This window comes from Leopardus geoffroyi, chromosome A3 (genome assembly GCF_018350155.1).
Source record: "Leopardus geoffroyi isolate Oge1 chromosome A3, O.geoffroyi_Oge1_pat1.0, whole genome shotgun sequence".
In the NCBI taxonomy this organism is placed as follows: Eukaryota; Metazoa; Chordata; class Mammalia; order Carnivora; family Felidae; genus Leopardus; species Leopardus geoffroyi.
Genome location: NC_059336.1, coordinates 23,359,590 through 23,382,932, shown reverse-complemented (window position 1 = coordinate 23,382,932; position 23,343 = coordinate 23,359,590). Strand labels below are relative to the sequence as shown.

The following is a 23,343-nucleotide window of genomic DNA, read 5'->3' as shown; positions in this document are numbered from 1 at the left end:
ATCTGTATTACAGCCTGTATCAGAATTTCCTTCCTTTTTAAAGGCTGAATGATACTCTATTGTATGTAATACTGCATTTTGTTTATCCAGTCATCCTAAACACCCTTGACTGGTAAACAAAGTAAAATTGGAAGCTGCTGGAAAAGACCATGTTGGCAGGCCTGCTCTCCAGCATAGTGGTTGCTCAGTAAGTATTTTCTCTTCATGGTTTGCTCATGCAAAGAAGTTTTAGGTGTTCTGGTACTACGCTTCTGGCTTTTAGTAGCCAGAAGTTTGAGGAGCTAAACTAAGTGTGAATTCCCTTCTGTGGTTGCACTCTATGTGTTAGATGACCCAAGTTCATGTAAGCTCTGAGAAAGACATATCACTCTTACTCGGTCTGTTGGCTTTTATAACTTACCCCCACTTTACCAAATACGTCATCTGGGGCCTTGCATGGCACAGCTGCTCTCCCATGACTTCCAGGGGTAGAGTCCCGTCTAGAACTCCAGGCCTAGCTCCTGTCAAGTACTTGTCCTAACCTTTCTAACTGTCTCTCAGTGGTTTCATGCATTTTCTTCCAGTATCAGCACAATCTGTGTAAGGGATTGATTCTCTTGTCAAGAACTTTCTCAGGTTCTCCCATGAGCCTTTCCACAGGGGACCATCAACAATGACAAGCTAGTGCCATGAGTTAGACATGACAGGCCACTCCCCAACAAGGTTTCCTTTGTGCAGATTAGTCCTAGAGGCCCTCAGCATCAGGCAGTGTCAGAGCCCTGGGATGGTAGAACTTTCTCTTGTATTCTGGTGATTCTGGTGCACAGAGGCCTAGCTTCAAGAACTGGAATGACAGATGAGCGGTTGAGCAAGGGCACATTCAGACCTGATATATATTGATTTGGGTAAAAGCAAAGGTTCTATAACAGGAATCCCCCAAATAGAGGCTAAAACAAAATGGAATCTTCTTTTTCCATAATGAACGGTCCAAGAGTAGGCAAGGTTCCAGATCAGGTAGATGGCCTTTTTCCAGGATTCCATCTGTGGGCCTGGGGACTTGGGTTCCTTCTGTCTTATTGCTCTGGCATTCCATTGGGGTTCTTCTCATCTGCATGTTTGAAACAGCCTCACCTGTACCTCAACTGTTCAGCCCCCAGGGGAAAAGAAAGACAGGAGAGAGCAGGCAGTTTTCATGGACGCACCTAACTTCGGGGAAGGCTAGCTATGTGCTCTGTTTGAACCCTGGAGTGAGGATGGAAGTGGGGTTAAGAGAATGGGGAGGTAGTTGCTAGGGGAAGTTAGCTGTCACTGTGATAGTATCTGTTGAGGTGAACTGAATCAAGTGACAGCCCTGGATTAAGATGTCAGCAGCAAGCTTTTCCCTCACATTTGATAAAACCAGAAAGCTTTACCCCATGTATACCAAATTAATTTCTTCTTAATGAGATGCCAGAAATCGAGGCAGGTAGAAGGTGGTCCATGTGCGGTCCTGGAAAGCCTCAGGTTATGTTCATGATTATAAACTTTGTCGTATTTCTTTTCATTTGAGGTTTCAATCAGATGGTGTTCTCTTTCTTCTTACTAAATGCCATTGCTCCTTACCCTAACCCATATCCTGGAACTTTCTCCCTTCCGAATCTCTGATCCCTGAATCATCTTTTTAAAAAAAATTTTAAGTAATCTCTATACACAACATGGGGTTTGAACTCACCCCTGAGATAAGGAGTCGCATGTTCCACTGACTGAACCAGCCAGGCGCCCCCCTAGATCCTTCATCTTTATAGCAGTGACTTTGTACTGGAATTAAATCTGACTTCTCCTAGCAATTCAGAAGAGGGTATAGGGTGATCTTGTTCATCATTATATGTGGAGAAAAGATCCTGGGGGCGGGGAGGGAGGTGATCCCAGTATGTGTACACATGGATAGTCTCTGTTGTCACAAGCTCTAGGTCTTCATTCTCAGAAATACTGTTCCTAAGTGGCCTGGCAGGTTTATTATTTTCAAATGCAAAACTCAGTAACTTCAGAGCATTTGTTGTCATTTAAAAAGTGACATGTGGCTATACGTACCATCTTCATGATTGACAGGGTGCACAAAGAAAGGCCAGGGTCATCTTTGTGTGGAGTAGTAGCTGGGGTTTTAGGTCTTACCTGGGAGGGCAAAAATTCTAGGGAGGAGGAAGCAAAGACTTGTGATTTTCATGCAAGAGAAGGTCTATATTGTGGCTTATATGCTCCAGTTAACAGATTTCAGACTAAGTACACTTGAAAGTTAACAGTGATCCTCATTTTTCCTGATGCAGTTAGGATTTCAGAGGTGTGTCTGGTATCTTGGATTCCTGGTACAGTCTGTGATACCCCCTTGGGGGCGATCCAGGGACCTAGGCTGCCTTGATACTCTCGTCATTTCCTCTCCTTCCCCAGTGGATAGAAGGGGTGTTGGTGATTGCTGGAGTGGGAGAAGTGAGAGAGGTTAGTTGTAGCTCCTTGGGAACAGAATGTTAGGTTCTGTAAGATCACTCTGGTCTATTCCATTTGTGCAGGAAGACTTCAGTCAGGTAGGTGTGGAGGGGTACCCATATATGGAGTTGCTGATGAGTTAAGTTTGTGATTTTCTGCTGATCTGGTTTCAGTGTTTTTCAGTTGGGGGCTGGGAAGACACTGTTGACTATATCGTGGGATGATTCTTCTTTATCTCAATCATGTAGGATTGTTCGAAGCATTATAGAATGTTACGCATTCTCGGATTCAATGAACTAAATGTCAGTAGTACCTGTCAGTCATTGTGGCAATTAGAAAGGTCACTTCACATATCTGTCCATCTCTGAACCAAATAAGAGTAGGTAGCACCTGTCTGTGTCTTTGTTTCCAAACGCTCCCTAGAGGGCACTGCCTTCCCAGCCAGGAACTCTGGGAACTGATGGGTCTTATTCAAGAAATCCACTGTTGTGTTTTCCTTCTCTCCCTCCCTCCCTCCCTTCCTTCCTTTTTTCCTTCTTTTCATTTAATGATCAAAGGTAATAATAGAAGTTTTGGGTAGTAAAGAAGAGGTAAAAGGTGAATTTTATCTAGGGTAGTGGCTTTTAAACTTAAAATGTGTATCCCGCAGTAAGAAATACATTTTAAATTACTCACATGTATAAAATTGAAACTAAAATTTCACAGGACAGCTACTCTTTCTTAGAATGGTACACTCTGATATTTTATATTCTGTTTTTCTTTTTTCTACGATTGATTATGATGCTTGCTTCGGCAGTACGTAGACTAAAATTGGAACCATATGGAGAAGATTAGTCTGGCCCCTACACAAGGATAATGCATAAATTTGTGAAGCGCTGCAACTGATTATGATCCAGTAGATTAATTTAATGACCCTCTATTGGGTCAAAACTAAAACAGTGAATGATTCTGGAAGACTAAAGTGATAACACAGAGTTTTAGGTGCACATACATGTAGGCAGGGCTTTCAACAGATTCTCAAAGGGACGTGTGGTTCAAAAAAGGATCAGAATCCCCTGTTTGTTTGTTCTTTCTTTCTTATTTTTTTAAAACATTTACTTATTTTTGAGAGAGAGAGAGAGTGCGAGTGGGGGAGGGGTTAGAGAGAGAGGGAGACACAGAATCCGAAGCAGCCTCCAGGCTCTGAGCTGTCAGCACAGAGCCTGATGTAGGGCTTGAACCCATGAACTGCGAGATCATGACCTGAGCTGAAGTTGGACGCTTAACCGACTGAGCCACCCAGGCACCCCAGAATCTCTGTTCTTTAACAATAAGATTTGCTCCTTGGGATGGTGAGAATAAAAGATTTTAGAAAAATTAAAAAAAAATTATTAACAGCTTTTATGTAGCTGACTTTGATTCCTACCCCCTTGCCCCGTCATCAGTGTATTTTTGTAACCAAGTGCTATTGCACACCAGGGTTATCATGCCTACTTATTAATAAATTAAGGTTATTTTTAGTAACTCACATTTGAAGAGTACTTTGCTGCCAACAGAGTACTTTTATTTGAATTAATTCACTTAATCTGTATCAAATTCAGTGGCTAATGGCAGATAGAGGGTTAGTCTAGTTCTGCAGAGGAAGGAATGGGAATGAGTCTGGCTGAGTGACTCATCCCAGCTGCACTGCTAATCAGTGGTTGAACTGAAATCTAATCAGGTCTTCTGACTCCAAGTCCAGTCTTACTCACTGTGAGTGAGTCCACAGTGGGAGCTTGCCTGCAAGTGGTCTCCTCAGAGACCATGGATTTATGTTCCTTTTTGCTTGGCAAATGGTGGCTTGTGGCCAAATGGCCCAAGTGGGAACTCCTCTTCCTATTGGGAGAAACCCCTGTAGTGGTCCCAGGTACTCTAGAGCCCTTTCTATGTTTCCCTCCCAACAGAAGCAGACAGCATCCTGATCTGCAGCTGTGGTGTCAGCCTTGGAAACAGCACTCAGGGGAGGGGAGACCTCATTCCAAACACATCCACGTTACTGAAGCCAGGAGCAAGGAGGAAGTCCCAAGCTATAGAACTTTGAATGGGGCAGTGGAGAAGCCCTTGCCCCTGCCCCTACCCCAGTCTGTGGAGGAGTCCTATATCACCAGCGAGCACTGCTATCAGAAGCCCCGCGCCTATTACCCTGCTGTGGAGCAGAAGCTGGTGGTGGAAACACGGGGCTCTGCCCTCGACGATGCAGTCAACCCCCTCCGTGAGAACGGTGATGATTCTCTTTCTCCGCGTCTGGGCTGGCCTCTAGACCAAGACAGGAGTAGGGGGGACAGTGACTCCAAATCTAGCTCCCTAAAGGTATGTGGTTCACATGTATTTGTTCTTTTTTTTTTTTTTTTTTTTAATGTCTATTTATTTTTGAGAGAGACAGAGACAGAATGTGAATGGATTAGGGACAGAGAGAGAGGGAGACACAGAATCTGAAGCAGGCTCCAAGCTGTCAGCACAGAGCCCGACGCGGGGCTCAAACTCACAAGCCATGAGATCATGATCTGAGCCGAAGTTGGACATTTAACTGAATGAGCCACCCAGGTGCCCCCACATGTATTATTTGTTCTTAATTTAGTGTATGAATGCTTGAGTTCCCCTCCTTAGGGTTCTTTGGGAGAAGTTTGTTGTAAAATTGTTTTTAGTCTAAGATTGTATTTAAATGTGCTTATCGTAGGTATGTTTTTGGTCTGTAAAAATGGGTGCAAAGGCAGGTAAACCAGAGATCATTGATTGCAGGAAATGTCCACAAAACCACATAATCACTAGGGTTTGGGGGTGGAGGTGGGAAGAAGCAAGGAGAAAAGGGTTGATTGGCACTTGATAAATGGAAGTAAGTTAGGAAAATGAGTTTTTTCCTTAACAGGGTTTACATTGTAATTCCACCTTGCTGCTGATTCTTAGCATGAGCAAAGGATGAGCCAAGTGTTTTGTTAAGTATAAGGTTTTCAGTACAATTTTGTGATAGCTTTACTTTGACATTTAACTTTGTAGCCTTGACATAAGAACAGTCCATTTCGTCAGAATATTTGCTGCTTTCATCACCTTTCCCAAGAATACCTCTCATGTTTTGTTATTTAAGTCATGCTCTTCTAGAGCCTTTTTGTGTTGTTGTCCTGCTCGTGTTATCATCTTTAACTATTCACTGGTGTTATTCTGTCCTGTCCTCAGTTGGTCAGTAGGGCTTTGTGTAATTGGAGAGCTTCTCCATCCTTGTTATCCTTCCTTTCAGACTTTACCCTGTGGTTGGCATCACCAGCTTTAGATGTGTTAGTACATACTGCCAAGTGGGGCATCCTAGATTATAAGCCCCTCAAAGGTGGGCATTGTACCTCATTCAGCCTGTGCCCTTGCCAGTGTCTAAACAGTGCTGGGCAAGGCTCGTGAGACCCAGTTTCAAGTCTGAGCTTAGACACGTACTGTGTGATACATGAACAGGTCACTTTACCTCCTTGGATATGTCTCCTGTGGGAGAGGCCAGTGACTGTGTCCTCTTCATTATTGTGCAGTGTATCTGTGAAAAGCTCTCAGCACAAAGCTTTGCATAGTCAGCTCTAAATAAATATTAGCTAGGCTGTATTTCATTTCAAATGAATGAATGTATGAATGAATGAATGAATGAATGAATGGTTGAGATCACAAACCCCAGAGAAAGTGTGATCCTGAAGACTAGGCAGATTTCCTAGAGATAGCTGCCCCATAATAAAAAAATGAGAAAATACTGGGCCTAAGCAAGACAACTATGATTAAAAATCTCTTTCGTTGATGGCAAGCTGAACTTAAGCCAGCACTGTGTTTTATAAACCTTATCTTGTTTCATTCTCATGAACCTTTAAAATAGGTTTTACTACTTCCATCTTTCCTGTAAGGTAACAGAGGCTCAGAGAGGCAGAAGAACTAATCCAGGCTCACACATTCAGCAGGACATGGAACGAGGACTTAACACTGCTTTGATTCCTGCCAACTAACATACTAACCCCTGTCTGCACCCACCCTGCTCTACTCTAACCTCAGGGCTCTAGAGCCATTCCGTGAGGCCTATTTCAGAATGGGGCATTGGGCCAGTCACTGGGAAGCAGCTATGAGGCCTTGAGGCCCATGCTGCCTTGTGGTGTTTGCGATTGGTACATGCTTCTGCCTGGTGTGCAAGACAGGAGGAGAAGGAGATAAAGATTTGGAATATTCAAGCTGCAACTGGTTTTTCAGATGGTTGCAAACACTGGCTGTTTGAGAAGGGACTGGGAACTGTCTCCACTCAGTAACTTAAATGCCATTGCATTCCTAGGTGAGGGAATATGTCTCCAAAAAGGTCCTACCTGAGGAAGCCCCGGCTCGGAAGCTGCTGGACAGAGGAGGAGAGGGGCTGCTGAGCTCCCAGCACCAGTGGCAGTTTAACTTGCTGACCCATGTGGAATCTCTTCAGGATGAAGTCACACATAGGATGGACTCCATCGAGAAGGAGCTGGATGGTAGGACTCCTTCTCTGGCTCTCCACAGACAGCTGTATTCTTGCCTCCTTTCTTTTCAGTCTCATCCACCCCCATCCTTCTCTCAAGATGGGCAAGCTTTACTTTTAGTATTTACCAGGCACTGCTAAGGTCTGTGTGATGTCAGGAGGCCTCCTTCACTTACCCAGTGCCTTCCGCAAAGCAGAGTGCGAAAGAGGGCCTGGACTCTCTGCAGGCCGTGTGCGATCTGAGCAAACCTTTGCCAACCAAGTTCTGTGAGGAATTTCACCTTTGACTTAGTAGAGGTTTTGGATGTCTTTGAGGATTAATCTGAAGAAACCTTTTATTTCAGCCTTTCATAAAATCTAAAATGAGGCCTTTCTTCTTTATCAGTAGAGATTTAAGAACTTGACTCAGTCATTTGGGTAGCCTCTGGGTATTTCTCCCAGGTGTTAGTGGTAACAGATGGGCCTTGTCATGATAAACTTGATCAAGTTCAGACTTTTGATCCCTAGAATGTCACCAGCTTGGTTTTTGAAGATGGAATTCCTTCTTGATAGTTCACTTATTTCTTAATTTTTTTGTTTCAATCTTAAAATGGAGCCAAATTTAAAAATAAATATTCCCGGGGTGCCTGGGTGGCTCAGTCGGTTAGGCGGCCGACTTCGGCTCGGGTCATGATCTCGCGGTCCGTGAGTTCGAGCCCCGCGTCGGGCTCTGTGCTGACAGCTCGGAGCCTGGAGCCTGTTTCGGATTCTGTGTCTCCCTCTCTCTGACCCTCCCCTGTTCATGCTCTGTCTCTCTCTATCTCAAAAATAAATAAATGTTAAAAAAAATTTAAAAATAAATAAATAAATATTCCATTTGAGGATTCTGAATATATTGTCTACTGTTACTATATTGGGGACATAAAACTACTTTCATGAAATAACTCAGAAAAATACCATATGTTATGCGAGCTAGAGTCATGAGGGCCCATAGGTCAGGGCACGTGTATGGCTGAGGCCCTGCCAAAGAAGTGTGTGAGGGGAAACAGGAAGGCTTTCTGGAAGTCTTGGGTGTGAAGTGGAGCCTTGAAGAGAGTGAGGTTTTCTGCTGGAGAGGGGGTGACTCGGTGGGTGATGAAAGGACTGGCTTGACTGGGAAAGGGTTACCCTGTTGGAGGAAAGTGAGAACTCTATGCCTTTATGCTTCTTTCCTGCCTCTGAGGCACTCCTGAGGAACTAGGAATGGGAGACTAATTCAGGGTCCCTTCTGAGGGCATTTCTGAAGGGGGAGTGTTTCTGTCTCTTTTACTCCTAAAAGGTTTTCTTGGGTTCCTTAGAATTGTAACTGATGCCACTGTCTGAAAACCTTGCTATTTGCTAGTTAAAAGAGGATTAAATGCCAGACTAGAAATTATGGGTTTTGAGAGAATGGCAGTAGGAGTGGTTCTGGGTCCCTGGATTAGCACTGTGGAAACAGGGAGAATGTTCTGTTGCCAGAGGAGCCTGGCCTTAGAGCAGACATCAGAGTTTACCCACTTTTTTTTTTTTTTCTTTTTAAAAAATTTTTTTTAAGATTTGTTTATTTTTGAGAGAGAGTGTGATCAGGGATGGGGAGAGAGAGAGGGAGACACAGAATCCAAAGCAAGCTCCAGGCTCTGAGCTGTCAACACAGAGCCTGATGTGGGGCTCCAACCCATGAGCAGCAAGATGACCTGATCCAAAGTCGGACGCTCAACTGACGGAGCCACCCAGGTGTCCCAGAGTTTACCCACTTCTTACTCACTGACTTGCTGTTCCCACCCAGTCTCATGGCCACTGTGGTGAGGAGGATAAGCCTGGACTCCCTTCTCTGACCTGCTTGAGGGCCTCTTGTGTGTCCTGCTGATCTGGGGTCACATACTCTGTTCTTGTTCTGAAACTCCAGGCTCTGAAGTGTGAAAATCAATTATAATTCTTAAAGACTTTATTCAGACAGACTTTTCTATTGTATTTTTATCAGAATCCTATTTTATTTCAGCCACAGAAGAGACAACTCTTCAGTTCATCCAAATAACATTAAGATAAACTGAGCTTTTATAAGAATTTGGATACGGTATTCCTTTTAAGAAGTAGCCTCGTAAGCTATTATATTGACTAATTTATACTTTTAAAAAGTTATTGTGGCTCCTGGGTGGCTCAGTCGGTTAAGCGTCCGACTTCAGCTCAGGTCATGATCTCACAGTCCGTGAGTTTGAGCCCCGCGTCCGGGCTCTGTGCTGACACCTCAGAGCCTGGAGGCTGCTTCAGATTCTGTGTTTTGCTGTCTCTCTGCCCCTCCCCTGCTCATGCTCTGTCTCTCTCTGTCTCAAAAACATTAAAAAAAAAAAAGTTATTGTTTCAGTATTAACCATAGCTTAATAATTTAGTAGTGTAAACAGTTGTAAACAAAAGATTTTTAATGATCATGAAAATATTGAATCTTTTAGGATGAGCAATACTTTTTTTTTTTTTTTTTTTTTTAATGTTTATTTATTTCTGAGAGAGAGACAGAACATGAGTGGGGGAGGGGCAGAGAGAGAGGGAGACCCAGAATCCAAAGCAGGCTCCAGGCTCCAAGCTGGCAGCACGGAGCCTGATGCAGGGCACAAACCCACAAACCACGAGATCATGACCTGAGCCGGAGTCGGACGCTCAACCGACCGAGCCACCCAGGCACCCCAGCATGAGCAATACTATTTTAAGAAAAAAATGTTACCTTAAGGAGCATTGGCCTCTATCTGGATGGTCTGAGAGAGTGTATTTGAAATGAAACTTTACCTGTGTGACCTCCTGCATTGCTTAGAATCATTACATTGCTGAGAAGCTATTGAGCTTCCTTAAAAGAGAAATGGGGTGATGGTCCAGAACACAGTACAGAAAGAAGACTGGCCTGCTGGATGTTGGGCTCCAGAGAAGATACTAGTGGCTACTAATACATACAGTTCTGGGTCTGGTCTTCAGTCCTGCAGATCTAGAGAGAAGGCTTCCACCTTAGGGTCTCTAAACCCTCCTCTTCACCAAGCTCAGAGAATACTGAGTAGCCTAGAGTCTTCTAGTCTGGTGTTCTTTCTCCCTGTGCATGCCTCCCAGGTCACCATAGTGTTGGGGTATGTCTTTGGTGAACCTGGTACCAAATCTGAAGTAGTTACAAGACCATAAGAGGGGTCTCTCAGCAGTTGTAGGATCATCTTGTCAAGGACAGATGGACTGACTGACATTCTGTCGGAATTGACGCAGCGAATCCTGACTGCCTTTTTTCTACACTCATCTAGATGGGCTCTTCCGGCGTTGACTTTTGGCCTTTTTCTCCATTTATTCTGTTTATTCTCATGCCCTTTTGCTAAGCAGTCCCTTGTCTCCTAGTTTTTTTTTTTTTTTTTTGTTTGTTTGTTGTTGTTGTTGTTGTTTGAGGGATGCAGAGAGAGAACACAGGCAAGGGAGGTGCAGGGGGAACAGAGGATCCGAAGCAGGCTCAGATGCTGAGAGCAAATACGCCCAGTGTGGGTTTTAAACCCACAAACCATAAGATCATGATCTGAGCTGAAGTTGGACACTCAACTGACTGAGCCATCCAGGTGCCCCCTTCTAGTTTTTTTCCTTAAAGACTTACTGATGTATTGAAATTGGTCACCATGGAGTTTTTCTTGCTCAGCAGGTCACTAGTACTCTCACATGACTTTGATCCTTTAGTCTTGGCTTTCAAGTTCATGTCTGAGAAGGCAGTCTTATTTTTCTTATTTTCAAGTCCTTGTACTTGTTGGGATGAAGGGGAGGGACCGTTTCTCCTTCTTGGAATCCCCAAATACCAACAAGAAATCAGAGGGTGGTAGGTGAGCTCTGTGAAGCCCGAGCAGTCAGTGGGGCGCTTTGCTAGGCCGTTCCCACTGCCTTTGTTGAGTGCCTACTATGTTTCAGGCATAATTGAGTGTTAGGGATATCGTGGTGAGCAAGGCAGACTTGGCCTCTGCCCTCATGGAGCTTGATCTTGTGGTAGAGGTAGGTATTAATTAAATTATTCTATTACATATAATTATAAACCATGGTAAGTACTCCAGAGGAGGAGAACATGTGATCGCACAGCGTTCTTAACCCAGCGACCAGATTCAGGGGGTAGAGTTGGGGAAGATTTCTTTGAGAAGTAACTTATAGGGAACAAAGAATTTTGAAAGGTGTGAAGAAAGAAGGAGGGCCAGATCTGAGGATGGAAAAGGATTATGTGTGAGGCTGTAAGCTACATGAGGAACAGGCACTGGGTGCATCTTGCTCTTTCTGTACCTTTGGCTCAAGGGTCCAGAAAATGCTCAGTACAAGTTGATTTATGAACTAGAAAGGCTCCAGGCAAGCTAGGGTGAGCACAGGGCCTCCCTGGAGGGGCTGGCTTCATGTCAAAGATGTATGGTTCCAATGTGGTCTCTCCCCCAAATGCCTGAGCTTCAGGGAATGGCTTGGGGAAAAATAAATGTCTTCTATAGAGAAATCCCTGTTCTCAGAGGCAAGGCAGCTTTTTAGGTATTGAACCAATACAATCAAGATCATTAGTAATTGGACGTCTTACATTAAATACTTAGAAAATAAAATCAGAGTATTCTGTGCTACTGATGATAAGAATATGAAGCAAATCAGAGCTTATAGTGATAAAAATAGACCTTTTCAAATCCCTTTAGATCTTCATTTTTCTTTTTTCTTTAAATTTTCTTTTAAAGTTTATGTATTTAGAGAGAGAGCACATGTGCTAGTACACACAAGCAGAGGAGGGACAGAGAGAGAGGGAGAGAGGATCCCAAGGAGGCTCCATGTTGTCTAGCACAGAACCTGATGCGGGGCTTGATCTCCCAAACCTCAAGATCGTGACCTGAGCCAAAACCGAGTAGGATGCTTAACTAAGCCACCCAGGCGTCCCCTAGATTCTTATTTTTCTTAACAGGAGGCTAAAACATTAGGCTCTCTGATGTCCAATGAGGGAAAGCCTTATAAATAATGGGGAGTAACACTGAGAAAGGTGGGTTCTTTAAAGCCCTCTAGACTCCAGAGCTACACTAATAAGTAGTCACTAGTTATATGTGGCTATTGAATTAATTAAAATTGAATAAAATTTGAATTTAGTTACACAGTTGTACCAGCCAGGTTTTAAGTGCTCAGTTAGCTACATGTGGCTAGTGGTTACTGTATAGACAACACAGACATCAACCATTTCCACTGCAGAAAGTTCTATTAGACTGTGCTGCTCTGAAGCATTTGAACCTTGTCCTAGGGGTAATACTTTGTAGAGAGGGTGTAGAGTCAGTGTCACCTGAGTGGTCCTCCCTCCTTGCCCCCTGTGAGTAGTAGATGGGAGAGGGTGCTGAGATTCTTGCTGATGTTCTTACAGATGAAGTGTTGGGAACTCACTGGGTCTTCTCTCTCTTCTGCCTACAGTGTTGGAGAGCTGGCTGGACTACACTGGGGAATTGGAGCCCCCAGAGCCACTGGCCAGGCTTCCACAGCTCAAACATTGCATCAAGCAGCTGCTGATGGACCTGGGCAAGGTGCAGCAGATCGCACTCTGCTGCTCAACATGAAACTGGGCACCCAGAACTAGTGGGGGCACAGTCCTGGGGCACCTGCAGGAGGAGCTTTGCATATTTAAATAAATAAACCTAGCATGCCGAATGCACGTGACACCGACTGACTTCAGGGATCTGGGCAGGGGTGTGATGGACAAAGGGGCCATTTTGGCTGCTGGAGGGCAGGGCACTCTGATCTTGAAGCCTACCAAGAAGGTGGCAAATAGACTCTTGGGATTCCCTTCTGTGCACATCGTTGAATGGAGAGTGAGTGAGTCTTTTTGCACAAACTTCACTTGAAATCGTGCCACTGATAAATGGAATGAGAGCCAAAAAAGTTTAGTCGGAAACAGTTGTAAATTCAACTTGCAGCTTATTTAATTGACTTTTTTGTCAGGGTGGGGCACATGCCAAACCTTCTGGTTTCTACCTGGCATGGATTTAGGCAGCAGGCATCATTTACATTGTTCCAGCTTCATGAGAATGTCGTGACTTCACATTCTGTGGAGGTTGGGAGGGAGTGGAGGCCTTGGCTGCCCTGCCTTCTCCTTAGGACTCCTCTTCACTTTTCTCACCACATGTCTTGCATGACTTCATGGTACCGGGGACAAGTTTTGTATGCTTTTACCCCAGAGTTGGCTGGGTTGTGTCTTTTGTAGCAGAGCCCATACGGCCTGTGGAGGAACTAGAATCTCGCTGTAATAATCTAGGAGGAATTCCAAACTGAAGCAGGCAGGGTCTGGAACCCGAAGGACAGTGTTTTCTACCCACTTCTTAATATTGACAGCTTCCCAGTTCTATTTAATGTCCAAAAAATGGTTCCCAAAATTTTGAACACTTTTCACTGTAAAGATTTGTTACAAAGGATGTGGTTTGGGGAATTACCTTATTTTATATTGTTGTAAACAAACTTCAGATTCTACATGTGCCGCTTTTCTCCGTCCCAGAAGGGTGTATGTTCAGTAGTTGACGTTTTCAGAATTGTTTTAATATACTTTAACACTTTAGATTTCCTGTTTATATTTTTTTGTGAGGTCAAGGTGATTATGCTGCTTAAGGTCCAGGTACAGTTTGTACCTTTTGAGACAATATTTGTTAGTCTTGCAGGTTACTGTTCCACCTGTAATTGCTATATTGTTTTGTTTTTCCTTGCTAGACAAAGTTAAAGAAAACGTTCCATGCTTTGAGGAAATGACCCCTTTCACCATTTAGTTTACTTATCACTAAAGGCAAAAATCAAAGCACAGTTGTCCATTAACACTCACAAGTTAATTATGGGTTTATGAATCTGTAATGTTATATGCTGCAAATATTTACTATGTAAACGTGAAGTAGCCATTATCTCTATAGCAATGACAGTATCTCCAGCGACCTTCGGAATGATTAGGCCTTTAAGGCACATAGGTCATTGTGGTCTTGAAGGCCTCTGTACCAAAATCTGTTTCAGGGAATGCTCTGTCCAGTGATTTCTTCACCATTTGATATAAAATGAATTTAGGACCAGTTGACCTGTTGTAGCTTATCCATCAGAGGGAATACGTGTGGCTGTGACATCTGTAGTAAAGCTGACGTGATTCCTCTACAAGAAGCTCTTTCCCATTGCTAACATTGGCGTTTCTGGTGGGGGAAGAAATGTTCAAGGAGTGTGCATGACATCTACATTTTGCATAATTTATCAGACAGCCACATTATAGAATTGTGTGTCTGAAAAGGGATGAAACAGGATGATTTTCTGTAGCCACAACTGTGAGGTATGATGACTGTTGTATTATTAGATTACTGATTTTTGTTTTCTGAAAATACATTTGAGCATCACATCTGGAGAAGCTACAACTTTAAGGGAGTCAATCTCATGTCTTTCTCAAAAATGGAAGCAGAAACTGAATTACCCTAATTTTGTCAAGTGGCTGTTACTGGGTCTATTGTTTAAATTTTGTAAAGGAAATAATCCCATTTCACTCATCATGACTTTTGTCCTTAGGAAAGCAGGGATGACTCCCAAGTTCTGATAACCTCAATGTGCTTCTCTAACTTAAAGCCATGTTGAGGGGCTCCATCCCCAATTCCTGGGTCAAGTTGAATTAACCCCAATTTGGAGCACTGGAAACTGTTATTTGCAAAGATTACTGTTACCGTTTAGAAATATGTACACTAAGTTTTCTTTTGAGAAAAACTATCCATCTATAAAAAATTGCCTTGACAAAAACAGTTCTGGTTTGACTAATCATTTTGTTTCTTTAAATGGTGTTATGCAAGGTGGACCCTTGATGAGCCAACATTGCACTGTGGATACATATCTATGTTTACGCGCTATTAGAACAGAAGGCGCTGTATATAGAAATGTTGCTTTGAAGCAATATTTACAAAACATGCAAACTTCTGTATCTGTATTTGGAAAAAAATAAAACAGGTTTTTGTTGCTATGTTTCAATCATGTTACTATAAAGTTCTGTACCCTACTTTTAATGTGCATTACATAATTTTCTATAAACCTTACTTTTTAAAGGAAGTCTGCTTTTACACTGTAAACGGATTTATCTTCTGCAGGGAGGCAAATGCAAGCTTAAGATCCTAAATTCCAAGAAAGTATGCAAAAGAATTTTGAATTCATCTAAGGGTCTTTAATAATTTCAAAAGTAAAATGCCCCTACACCAGCCTCTAACCCAGTCTGGCTCATGCTTTGTGGTGTGAGCTGCAGACTTATTAAATTACAATTGTTGAGAGCAGTGAAGGGAAGATAGGTCTGGCCTTCCTCATATTAAGAGATGGCACCCATTGCAATTGGGATCTTTCTGAGGCCAATCCAAACTGCCCACAGATCCCAATTAGCTCCTTCCTGGGTGGGCACAAGACTTAAGGAAGAGGAGGCTTTAAGATTTCACAACAGAGCTTGTGAATTACAATGTTGCCAAATTCTTCTCTAAGCAATTGCTCATTAAAAAAAATAATAAAGGGAGGCAGTTGGGAGAGACATTAAAATGAGTAGAACCGGCAATAAAATAATTCGTTAGTTTACACCAGTTGTTAAATTTTAGGGGCCTAAAATATGGCAAGAATCACTTTGGAGACTTAAACCAAAGCTCGCAAGGAGCTCTCCAAAAGGACCTGCATTAAACACTAAAATAGCCCTCTGGCTTGGGTCTTTTGGGAAGCCCGTGCCCCAAGGGCAGATTGATGGCCGAATTGCTATTTGCCTGCCACAACCACTTTCCACTACCTTTTTAGGTAGGAAAACAAATTTCATATTCTAGTGAGACATCGGGGCGAATACAGAACCCAGAATGTTAAAACCCTCTTCCCGCAGACTCCCAACTAAACAAAGGAATCCCAAGTGGGGTCCTGTGAGGCGAGGAGAAAAATTTTCCAGATGCGGAGGCCCAGGCCTACCTAGCCAACACGTTAATGATCCCACAAAACGAGCAAATGCCAAGTGCACAGAAAACAAAGGCTTTATTCTCATGGGCTCCCAACTTGGCCTCGCCACCAGCCAAAAAGGAGGTCGCAAGTAAATAGGCTCGGGAAAACAAACCTAGTAAAGGACGAATGAAAGGGACATATCCGACGACTGGAGCTGCCCAAAAGTCATTTCTCAGGAACGCGTAATGGAGAGCCAGGTTCAACCCCCGGACTCCATAGTGGCCCCAGTCCAGAGAACTCCCGAACCCGGCCGCCCGAAGCTCCGCCGCTCAGCCCGTGATGCGCACATCGGAGCGGCGGCGAAGCCGCCGAGCCCGCGCCGCCTCGGGCAGGATGGCGAGCAGCTGCTCCTGCACCAGCATCTCCACGATCTGCTCCTTCGTGCGAATGTCGGGTCGCAGCCATTGGCGCGAGAGCTCCCGCAGCTGCCGGAACGCCTCCCGCGGGCCTGCGGCATCCTGGTAGCGGAACTGCCGGAAACGCTGGCGGAACGTCTCGGGGCCGGGTCGGGAGCCGCCAGGCTGTGGAGGGGAGCGCGGAGCGGCTTCGGCAAGCGGCGGGGAGTCCAAGGCTGCGGGCCTCAGAGGCAGCTCCAGGGCCGCGGAGGCAGCCGCGGGAGGCGTAGGAATTCCTTCAGACACCGCGGCGCTGGGACTGGAGGGTTCGGGGGCAGACGGTAGGGCCTTAGGAGTCGACGAGGAGGCCGCAAAGTTACGCTCCGGACCTGAGCTCAGGCCGGCTCCTTCTTCCTCCTTCTCTGGCGGCGACGTGAGGCCCGCAGCAGCCGCCAAGCTCGGCTCCGTCGCAGCCATGACTCCTAAGCTCCGGACCTCACCCTTTGTTCCGCAGGCGTGGGCTCAGCACTGCGTCTGCGCGGGAGCTGGCTGAGGAGGGAGACGTTTCGCGCGTCAAGGCCCATCCCACAAGGCCTCCAGGCAGGCGGGCGGGGGAGGGCCAACAGCGCGCCCAGCTCACCAACTCCCCAAAAAGACTCGAGGCTGCCGGAAGCGGAAGTCTCCATTAGCTTCTATGATGAGTTCGGCGCCAGAGAGCCCGGAAGCCGAGTCCCAGCTCCCGGAAGCGGCGCCCCCTAGCGTTAGCGAGTCGAGTCAGGAGGTGGAGGTGACGGGGGAGCGGCGGCATTACCGGCTAGGCGTGCGCTGGGCTTCTCTTCACGATGGCTCCTCCCAGCACCAGTTAAAGGAGTCGGAGTCTGAGGAGGAGAGGGAGGAAGACGAGCCGGAGGAGGAGGAGGAGCTCCGAGGGGTCTTTATCCACTTCGGCCCGCAGGTGATCCGCACCTACCGCTGCTTGCACGCCTCCTTACTTGACCCTGACTAGGATGATAGCGAGCCACGGTTTCGCTGGGGCTGGCGTCCGACCGGTGGCGGGAGCGGGATGGCGGGACGGAGGTCGGGCACTAGGGAAGGTCTCGACCCGGGGAAGTCCTCTCTCCCTCAAAAGAGGATGGTGGTGGCACTTGCCTTATTGACAGGATGACAAAATACAAGGGTGTGTGAAGATCCCCAACACACATAATTATTTTTTGAGTGTCCTTTGAAACCAAGGGACAAGTGCCTCTGTTCTGCTTTTAACATTAAGATTAGTAAATAGACTGTAGATGCCTTGCCCCATATGGTGGCCACTAGCCGCATGGGCTTACTGAGTTCTTGAAATGTGGCTAGTCGGAATTGAGATGTGTTGTAATGTAAAATACACACAAGATGTAGTACCAAAAAAAAAAAAAAGGTAAAATATCTCAGTATTTTTTACATTGATAACATGTTAGGTTGATAATATTTTGCGTATGTTGGGTCAAATAAAGTGTATTATTAAAATTAACCTGTGTCATTTTACTTTTTAAATGTGACTACTAGAAAATTTTAAATTATGTGTATGGTTTGCACTGCGGCTGCCTTGGTGGTGTCCCCCATTTCAGACTTGTTGAGAGGATTAAATCATTAAAGCCCTTGGAAAGAAAGGGCTTTTTAAATGTTTGTTACCGACTTCATTAGGTAAATTGCTATTTCTGAGCTACAGTTCTTTTATTTGTAAAATGTGGAGGTAATAAAATTTACCTCAGAAATCATGGGAATTCAGCGAGACAGTGCATATAAAAGCATCTAGCTCTGACAACCCTTCAGTAAGTGATATATTCTATTTGACAGCTGACTCACAATTATGTTTTGTATTGCCATTTCACAGGTAGGGAAACTAAGGCCCAGAGACAGAAGCCTCACGTGAACGGTTTTGTCTCTGCTTTGTGCAGAAAGAGTGGGCCTGTTTACTGTAACTTGCAATACACCAGCAGCCCTGATATAAAATTGGCCTCCCCCATAGGATGTGCTCTCTTGGATAGGTAGAAGTGGATCCTCACAGAACAGTTTTCACAGCCTAAAAACCTTGAAAGTCATGTAGTGGGTCTTGAATATTTTTTAGTTATTGACGTTTAAAATTGGGAGATTTCACATGCAAATCTGATTTCTGGCTTTTGTGAGAAAGTGGATGAGCTGAACACATTGGTCCCACCCACATTCCTGCCAAGCAACAATTACCTAGAGCTGAGTAGTGTTCTTTTAGACAAAGATGCTCAGTCCTGTCCTGGATGGCCTCAATCCCCACCACTCCTTTTTGTCTCTGAAACAGAATGCTGTTTACATTTACTATTGCTTTCATGTTGTTTTCCTTAAAGGTGATATTTTTCTTTATTTCCAGAGGTGGGAAAACAGAGGCGTAGAGTTTGTTAGGCCTACTAGCTTCAAACCTTTACTTCTGCCTCGTCCCTTGGCATTTTGATTCACTGCCCTGAGTGAACCAACCAACAGTCCTATTCTCTGGGTGGTAACAGGCAGTCAGTGTCCAGGGCTAAGAGAGCACATCAAACCTTGCTGCAAGGATGAAGAGTCATGGAAGACTTTACTGGGGAGGAGAACTTTAAATTGAGATTCAAGAAAAAAGGGTGGATTTAGGGGCATTCTAGGTAGAAGGCATTGCCAGTGCTGAGGCACAGAGTGGGAGCAAAACTTTGTGGAAACTTTAGACTACAGGAGGGAGTGGCCAGGGTCTGGGAAAGGGATAAAAGCTGAGGTTGGAAGGTTAAATCATAGAGAGCCTAGAGTTCCATGTTGAAAAATTGAATCCTTGAACTCTCAGGAAAGGGAGTGAACTCTGTGGTCTGTGAAATCACAGAATGTTAGATCTCTAGTCCATTCCTTGCATCCCTATTAGAATAATGAAATATTAGAAATGGAGAGATCTTGGAGATCTGCTAGAATTATGGAATGTTAGAATGGAAAGGACCTTAGACACCAAATCCAAAAATTAGATTCAGTTATTCTGAACTGTATGGGTGAGTAAGCCCCCAGAATCTGAAAAAAAAAAGTTACAGTATCTCTTCTGGAATTTTCGTACATCTGCATATAATTTCAGGTGGTTTCCAGATATCCTTGAACCCACCCACAGGGCCCAGGTTAAGTTTAAAATATATTTATATGTGTTCCATTCTCCTGAATTTTCCAGGTTAAGAAGTCAGTGCACCACAAGGAAATGGATTGGTCCAAACTAAAAAAACTAGTAAGTGGTTCCATGAGAACAGAATTCTTTTGACTTGTAGTACAATGTTCTTACCATATTAGGCCTTTTCATTAGCACTAGTTTGGAAGCTCACTTGGGAAGGGATCCTAAATGATGCATCTCCTATCACTTAGCTTTCTTTTTTTTTTTTTTTTTTTTTTTAATTTTTTTCAACGTTTATTTATTTTTGGGACAGAGAGAGACAGAGCATGAACGGGGGAGGGGCAGAGAGAGAGGGAGACACAAAATCGGAAACAGGCTCCAGGCTCTGAGCCATCAGCCCAGAGCCTGACGCGGGGCTCAAACTCACGGACCGCGAGATCGTGACCTGGCTGAAGTCGGACGCTTAACCGACTGCGCCACCCAGGCGCCCCACTTAGCTTTCAACACAAGGCCGAATTCCCAGTTGACTCTCAGGAAATGTTGAATCAAGGAAAGAGGCAAGCAGTTGGTTTCATCTCTGCAGGGGAGCTCTAATATGACTCCCATACTCTTTCAGACACTGGTGTCTTTTGATGGGGTACTGTTGACGGTTGTGGTATAGAAGCCTGGATACATTTTTTTTATATGGAAATGACCACAGATTCATAGAAAGTTGCAAAAATAGAACAGAGAGGTCTCATGCACACTTCACCCAATTTCCCCCAGTGGTAATGCCCTACATAACCATAATACAATGTCAAAACCAGGAAATTGACAGTGATAGAAGCCACGGAGTTTATTCAGATTTCACCAGTTTTATAAGTACTCATTTGTATATGTATGCAGGCTTATGCAGTTTTATCATGCAGCTGTACCACAATCAATATCTAGAAACATTTGATGAGCACTAAGATCCTGTAACCAAACTAAAGTGAGTTTGATTTTTAATGAATCACAGATAGAGACCACACCACATAGAGTAGTCTCACAAAGTAAACTTTATTTGCAGCAACTAAGGAGATCATGGGTAATAACTTCTGAAGCTGTGACTCCCTAAGCAAAGATGAATGGATTCCTTTTATTTGGGGTTAGGATGAATATTTAGATAAGGAGGGCCTTGTCATCACATGTTAGAGGTGGGCATAAGGTTGTGCATGCACCTTAAGGATCCATGCCTATACATGCAGTGTATATTATGTAAATGAGGCTTGTGCTCCTCCTTGAGTGGAGATTTTAGTATTATCATGTTTGTTTGTTTATTTTTTTTTAATTTTACTTTTTATTTTTTAAAATTTACATTCAAATTAGCATATAGTGCAACAATGATTTCAGGAGTAGATTCCTTAGTACCCCTTACCCATTTAGCCCATCCCCTTCCCACAACCCCTCCAGTAACCCTCAGTTTGTTCTCCATATTTGTGAGTCTCTTCTGTTTTGTCCCCTCCCTGTTTTTATATTATTTTTGTTTCCCTTCCCTTATGTTCATCTGTTTTGTCTCTTAAAGTCCTCATATGAGTGAAGTCATATGATTTTTGTCTTTCTCTGATTGACTAATTTCACTTAGCACAATACCCTCCAGTTCCATCCATGTAGTTGCAAATGGCAAGATTTCATTCTTTTTGATTGCTGAGTAATACCCCATTGTATATATATACCACATCTTCTTTATGCATTTATCCATTGATGGACATTTGGGCCCTTTCCATACTTTGGCTATTGTTGATAGTGCTGCTATAAACATGGGGTTGTATGTGTCCCTTCGAAACAGCACACCTGTATCCCGTGGATAAATGCCTAGTAGTGCAATTGCTGGGTCATAGGGTAGTTCTATTTTTAGTCTTTTGAGGAACCTCCATACTGTTTTCCATACTGGCTGCACCAGCTTGCATTCCCACCAACAATGCAAAAGAGATCCTCTTTTTCCGCATCCTTGCCAACATCTGTTGTTGTCTGAGTTGTTAATGTTAGCCATTCTGACAGGTGTAAGGTGGTATCTCATTGTGGTTTTGATTTGTATTTCCCTGATGATGAGTGATGTTAAGCATTTTTTTCATGTGTCGGTTGGCCATCTGCATGTCTTCTTTGGAGAAGTGTCTATTCATGTCTTTTGCCCATTTCTTCACTGGATTATTTGTTTTTTGGGTGTTGAGTTTGATAAGTTCTTTATAGATTTTGGATACTAACCCTTTATCTGATATGTCATTTGCAAACATCTTCTCCCATTATGTCGGCTTGCCTTTTAGTTTTGCTGATTGTTTCCTGTTTATTTATTTTTTGAGAGAGAGAGACAGAGTGCGAGCCGGGGAGGGGCAGAGAGAGAGAGGGAGATAAAGAATCTGAAGCAGGCTTCAGGCTCTGCACTGTCAGCACAGAGCTTCACGCGGGGCTTGAACCTATGAACTGTGAGGTCATGATTTGAGCCAACATCAGACGCTTAACCAGCTAAGCCATCCAGGTGCCCCAAGATTTTAGTATTATAGTGAGGTGAAGGTAACAGTTGGTCACCCATGGTCCATCTGCACAGGTGTGAGTCAGGGATTGTGTTCAGACTGGTCTGGGTGATCTGGGCCTGCTGCAACTCTTTGTCCAGGAAGTTGTTATTGCTTGAGGGTTAGTTTTTGTTCCCACCACAGGGATGTTATGCCCCTTGGGGTCTTTTGCCTGAATTAAAGATAAGCTGGAAAGAAGAACTTAAGGAAAAATGTGGGACAAAGGTTGGTGAGTACAAGCAGGTAGGCAGTAAAAGTTGGGTCTTCGGGTCTGGCTCTGACAATCCCTTTATAATTGCTACCACTTTATAGTTACACCCATTCCTCTCCGCTAACAGCCCCCCTATCCTTAGCTGCAGGCAACCACTAATCTGTTCTCCATCTCTATGATTTTGTCACTTCAAAAAATGTTATGTAAATGGAATCATACAGTAAGTAGCCATTTGGGACTGGCTTTTTTTCATTCAGAATAAATCCGTGGAGATTCATGTAATTCATCTAGGTTGTTTCGTATGTCAGTAGTTTGTTCATTTTTATTGCTGAGTAATAATCCATAGTGGGGATGTACACCATAGCTTGCTTATCCTGGCACTGGTTGAAAGACATTTGCATTATTTCCAATTTGGGGCTATTCCAAATAAAGCTGCTATGAATTATTTTATAATATGGCTTAGATAAATCAGACTCTTTCTGAGCTTGGGGGTAGTAACTACCTCACAGAATGGCTCTGAAGAATCAATGAGGAAATATATGCAAAGGAACTGGTACCAGGTTTGGTATTATTTAGGTGTTCTTTAATTTCTTACATCAATGTTTCATTGTTTTCATCATACAGAATCTGCATATATTATGTTATATTTATACCTAAGTATTTTGTGTTTTTAGTGCTACTACAAATGGTATTGTTTAAAAATTTTTAGTTTCTTGGGGCGCCTGGGTGGCGCAGTCGGTTAAGCGTCCGACTTCAGCCAGGTCACGATCTCGCGGTCCGTGAGTTCGAGCCCCGCGTCGGGCTCTGGGCTGATGGCTCAGAGCCTGGAGCCTGTTTCTGATTCTGTGTCTCCCTCTCTCTCTGCCCCTTCCCCGTTCATGCTCTGTCTCTCTCTGTCCCAAAAATAAATAAACGTTGAAAAAAAAAATTTTTTTAGTTTCTAATTGTTTGATAGTATATAAAAATACAATTGATTTTTGTCTAGTTACTTATATCCTGTTACTTCATTAAACCTGGAAACTCACCCCAATGGGATTTGTTTGTTTGTTTGTTTGGTTGGTTTTTTTTTTGTTTGTTTTGTTTTTTAAAATTTATTTTTGAGAGAGAGAGAGAGAGAGTGCAAGCAAGGGAGGGGCAGAGAGAAGGGGACAGAAGATCTGAAGCAGGCTCTGTGCTGGCAGTAGCGAGCCCAATATGGGGCTCAAACCCTCGAACTGTGAGATCATGACCTGAAACAAAGTTGGACTTTCAACCAACTAAGCTACCCAGGAGCCCCT

General features: G+C 43.9%; 3 protein-coding genes and 1 non-coding gene across 13 annotated transcripts in view; 3 read left to right on the top strand and 1 right to left on the bottom strand.

Moving 5' to 3' along the window:
- PHF20 (PHD finger protein 20) overlaps positions 1-14,884 on the top strand; it is a 171,636-nt gene extending 156,752 nt beyond the window's left edge. For all 6 annotated transcript variants that reach the window (XM_045444764.1, XM_045444765.1, XM_045444762.1 and 3 more), the window contains 3 exons: positions 4,362-4,767; positions 6,743-6,926; positions 12,326-14,884. In XM_045444764.1, the coding sequence (XP_045300720.1) occupies positions 4,362-4,767; positions 6,743-6,926; positions 12,326-12,468 (733 nt within the window). In that variant the 3' untranslated portion in view covers positions 12,469-14,884. The remainder of the gene's footprint in view (positions 1-4,361; positions 4,768-6,742; positions 6,927-12,325) is intronic.
- Positions 3,222-3,326, top strand: LOC123581740. The gene has a single exon (XR_006703977.1). It is a non-coding gene; the product is annotated as a U6 spliceosomal RNA (small nuclear RNA).
- A 1,004-nt stretch (positions 14,885-15,888) lies between the features above and the next one.
- SCAND1 (SCAN domain containing 1) lies at positions 15,889-19,178 on the bottom strand. The gene has a single exon (XM_045444790.1). It carries the CDS (start codon positions 16,681-16,683, stop codon positions 16,141-16,143), a length of 543 nt encoding a protein of 180 aa, XP_045300746.1. The 5' UTR covers positions 16,684-19,178; the 3' UTR covers positions 15,889-16,140.
- The window catches only part of CNBD2 (cyclic nucleotide binding domain containing 2), a 66,718-nt gene continuing 60,275 nt past the window's right edge, over positions 16,901-23,343 (top strand). For all 5 annotated transcript variants that reach the window (XM_045444772.1, XM_045444771.1, XM_045444770.1 and 2 more), the window contains exons 1-2: positions 16,901-17,161; positions 19,391-19,444. In XM_045444772.1, the coding sequence (XP_045300728.1) occupies positions 16,901-17,161; positions 19,391-19,444 (315 nt within the window). The remainder of the gene's footprint in view (positions 17,162-19,390; positions 19,445-23,343) is intronic.

Excerpts from the sequence above, each read along its gene's own strand:
- SCAND1 (XM_045444790.1), bottom strand. The coding sequence starts at position 16,683 with ATGGCTGCGACGGAGCCGAGCTTGGCGGCTGCTGCGGGCCTCACGTCG.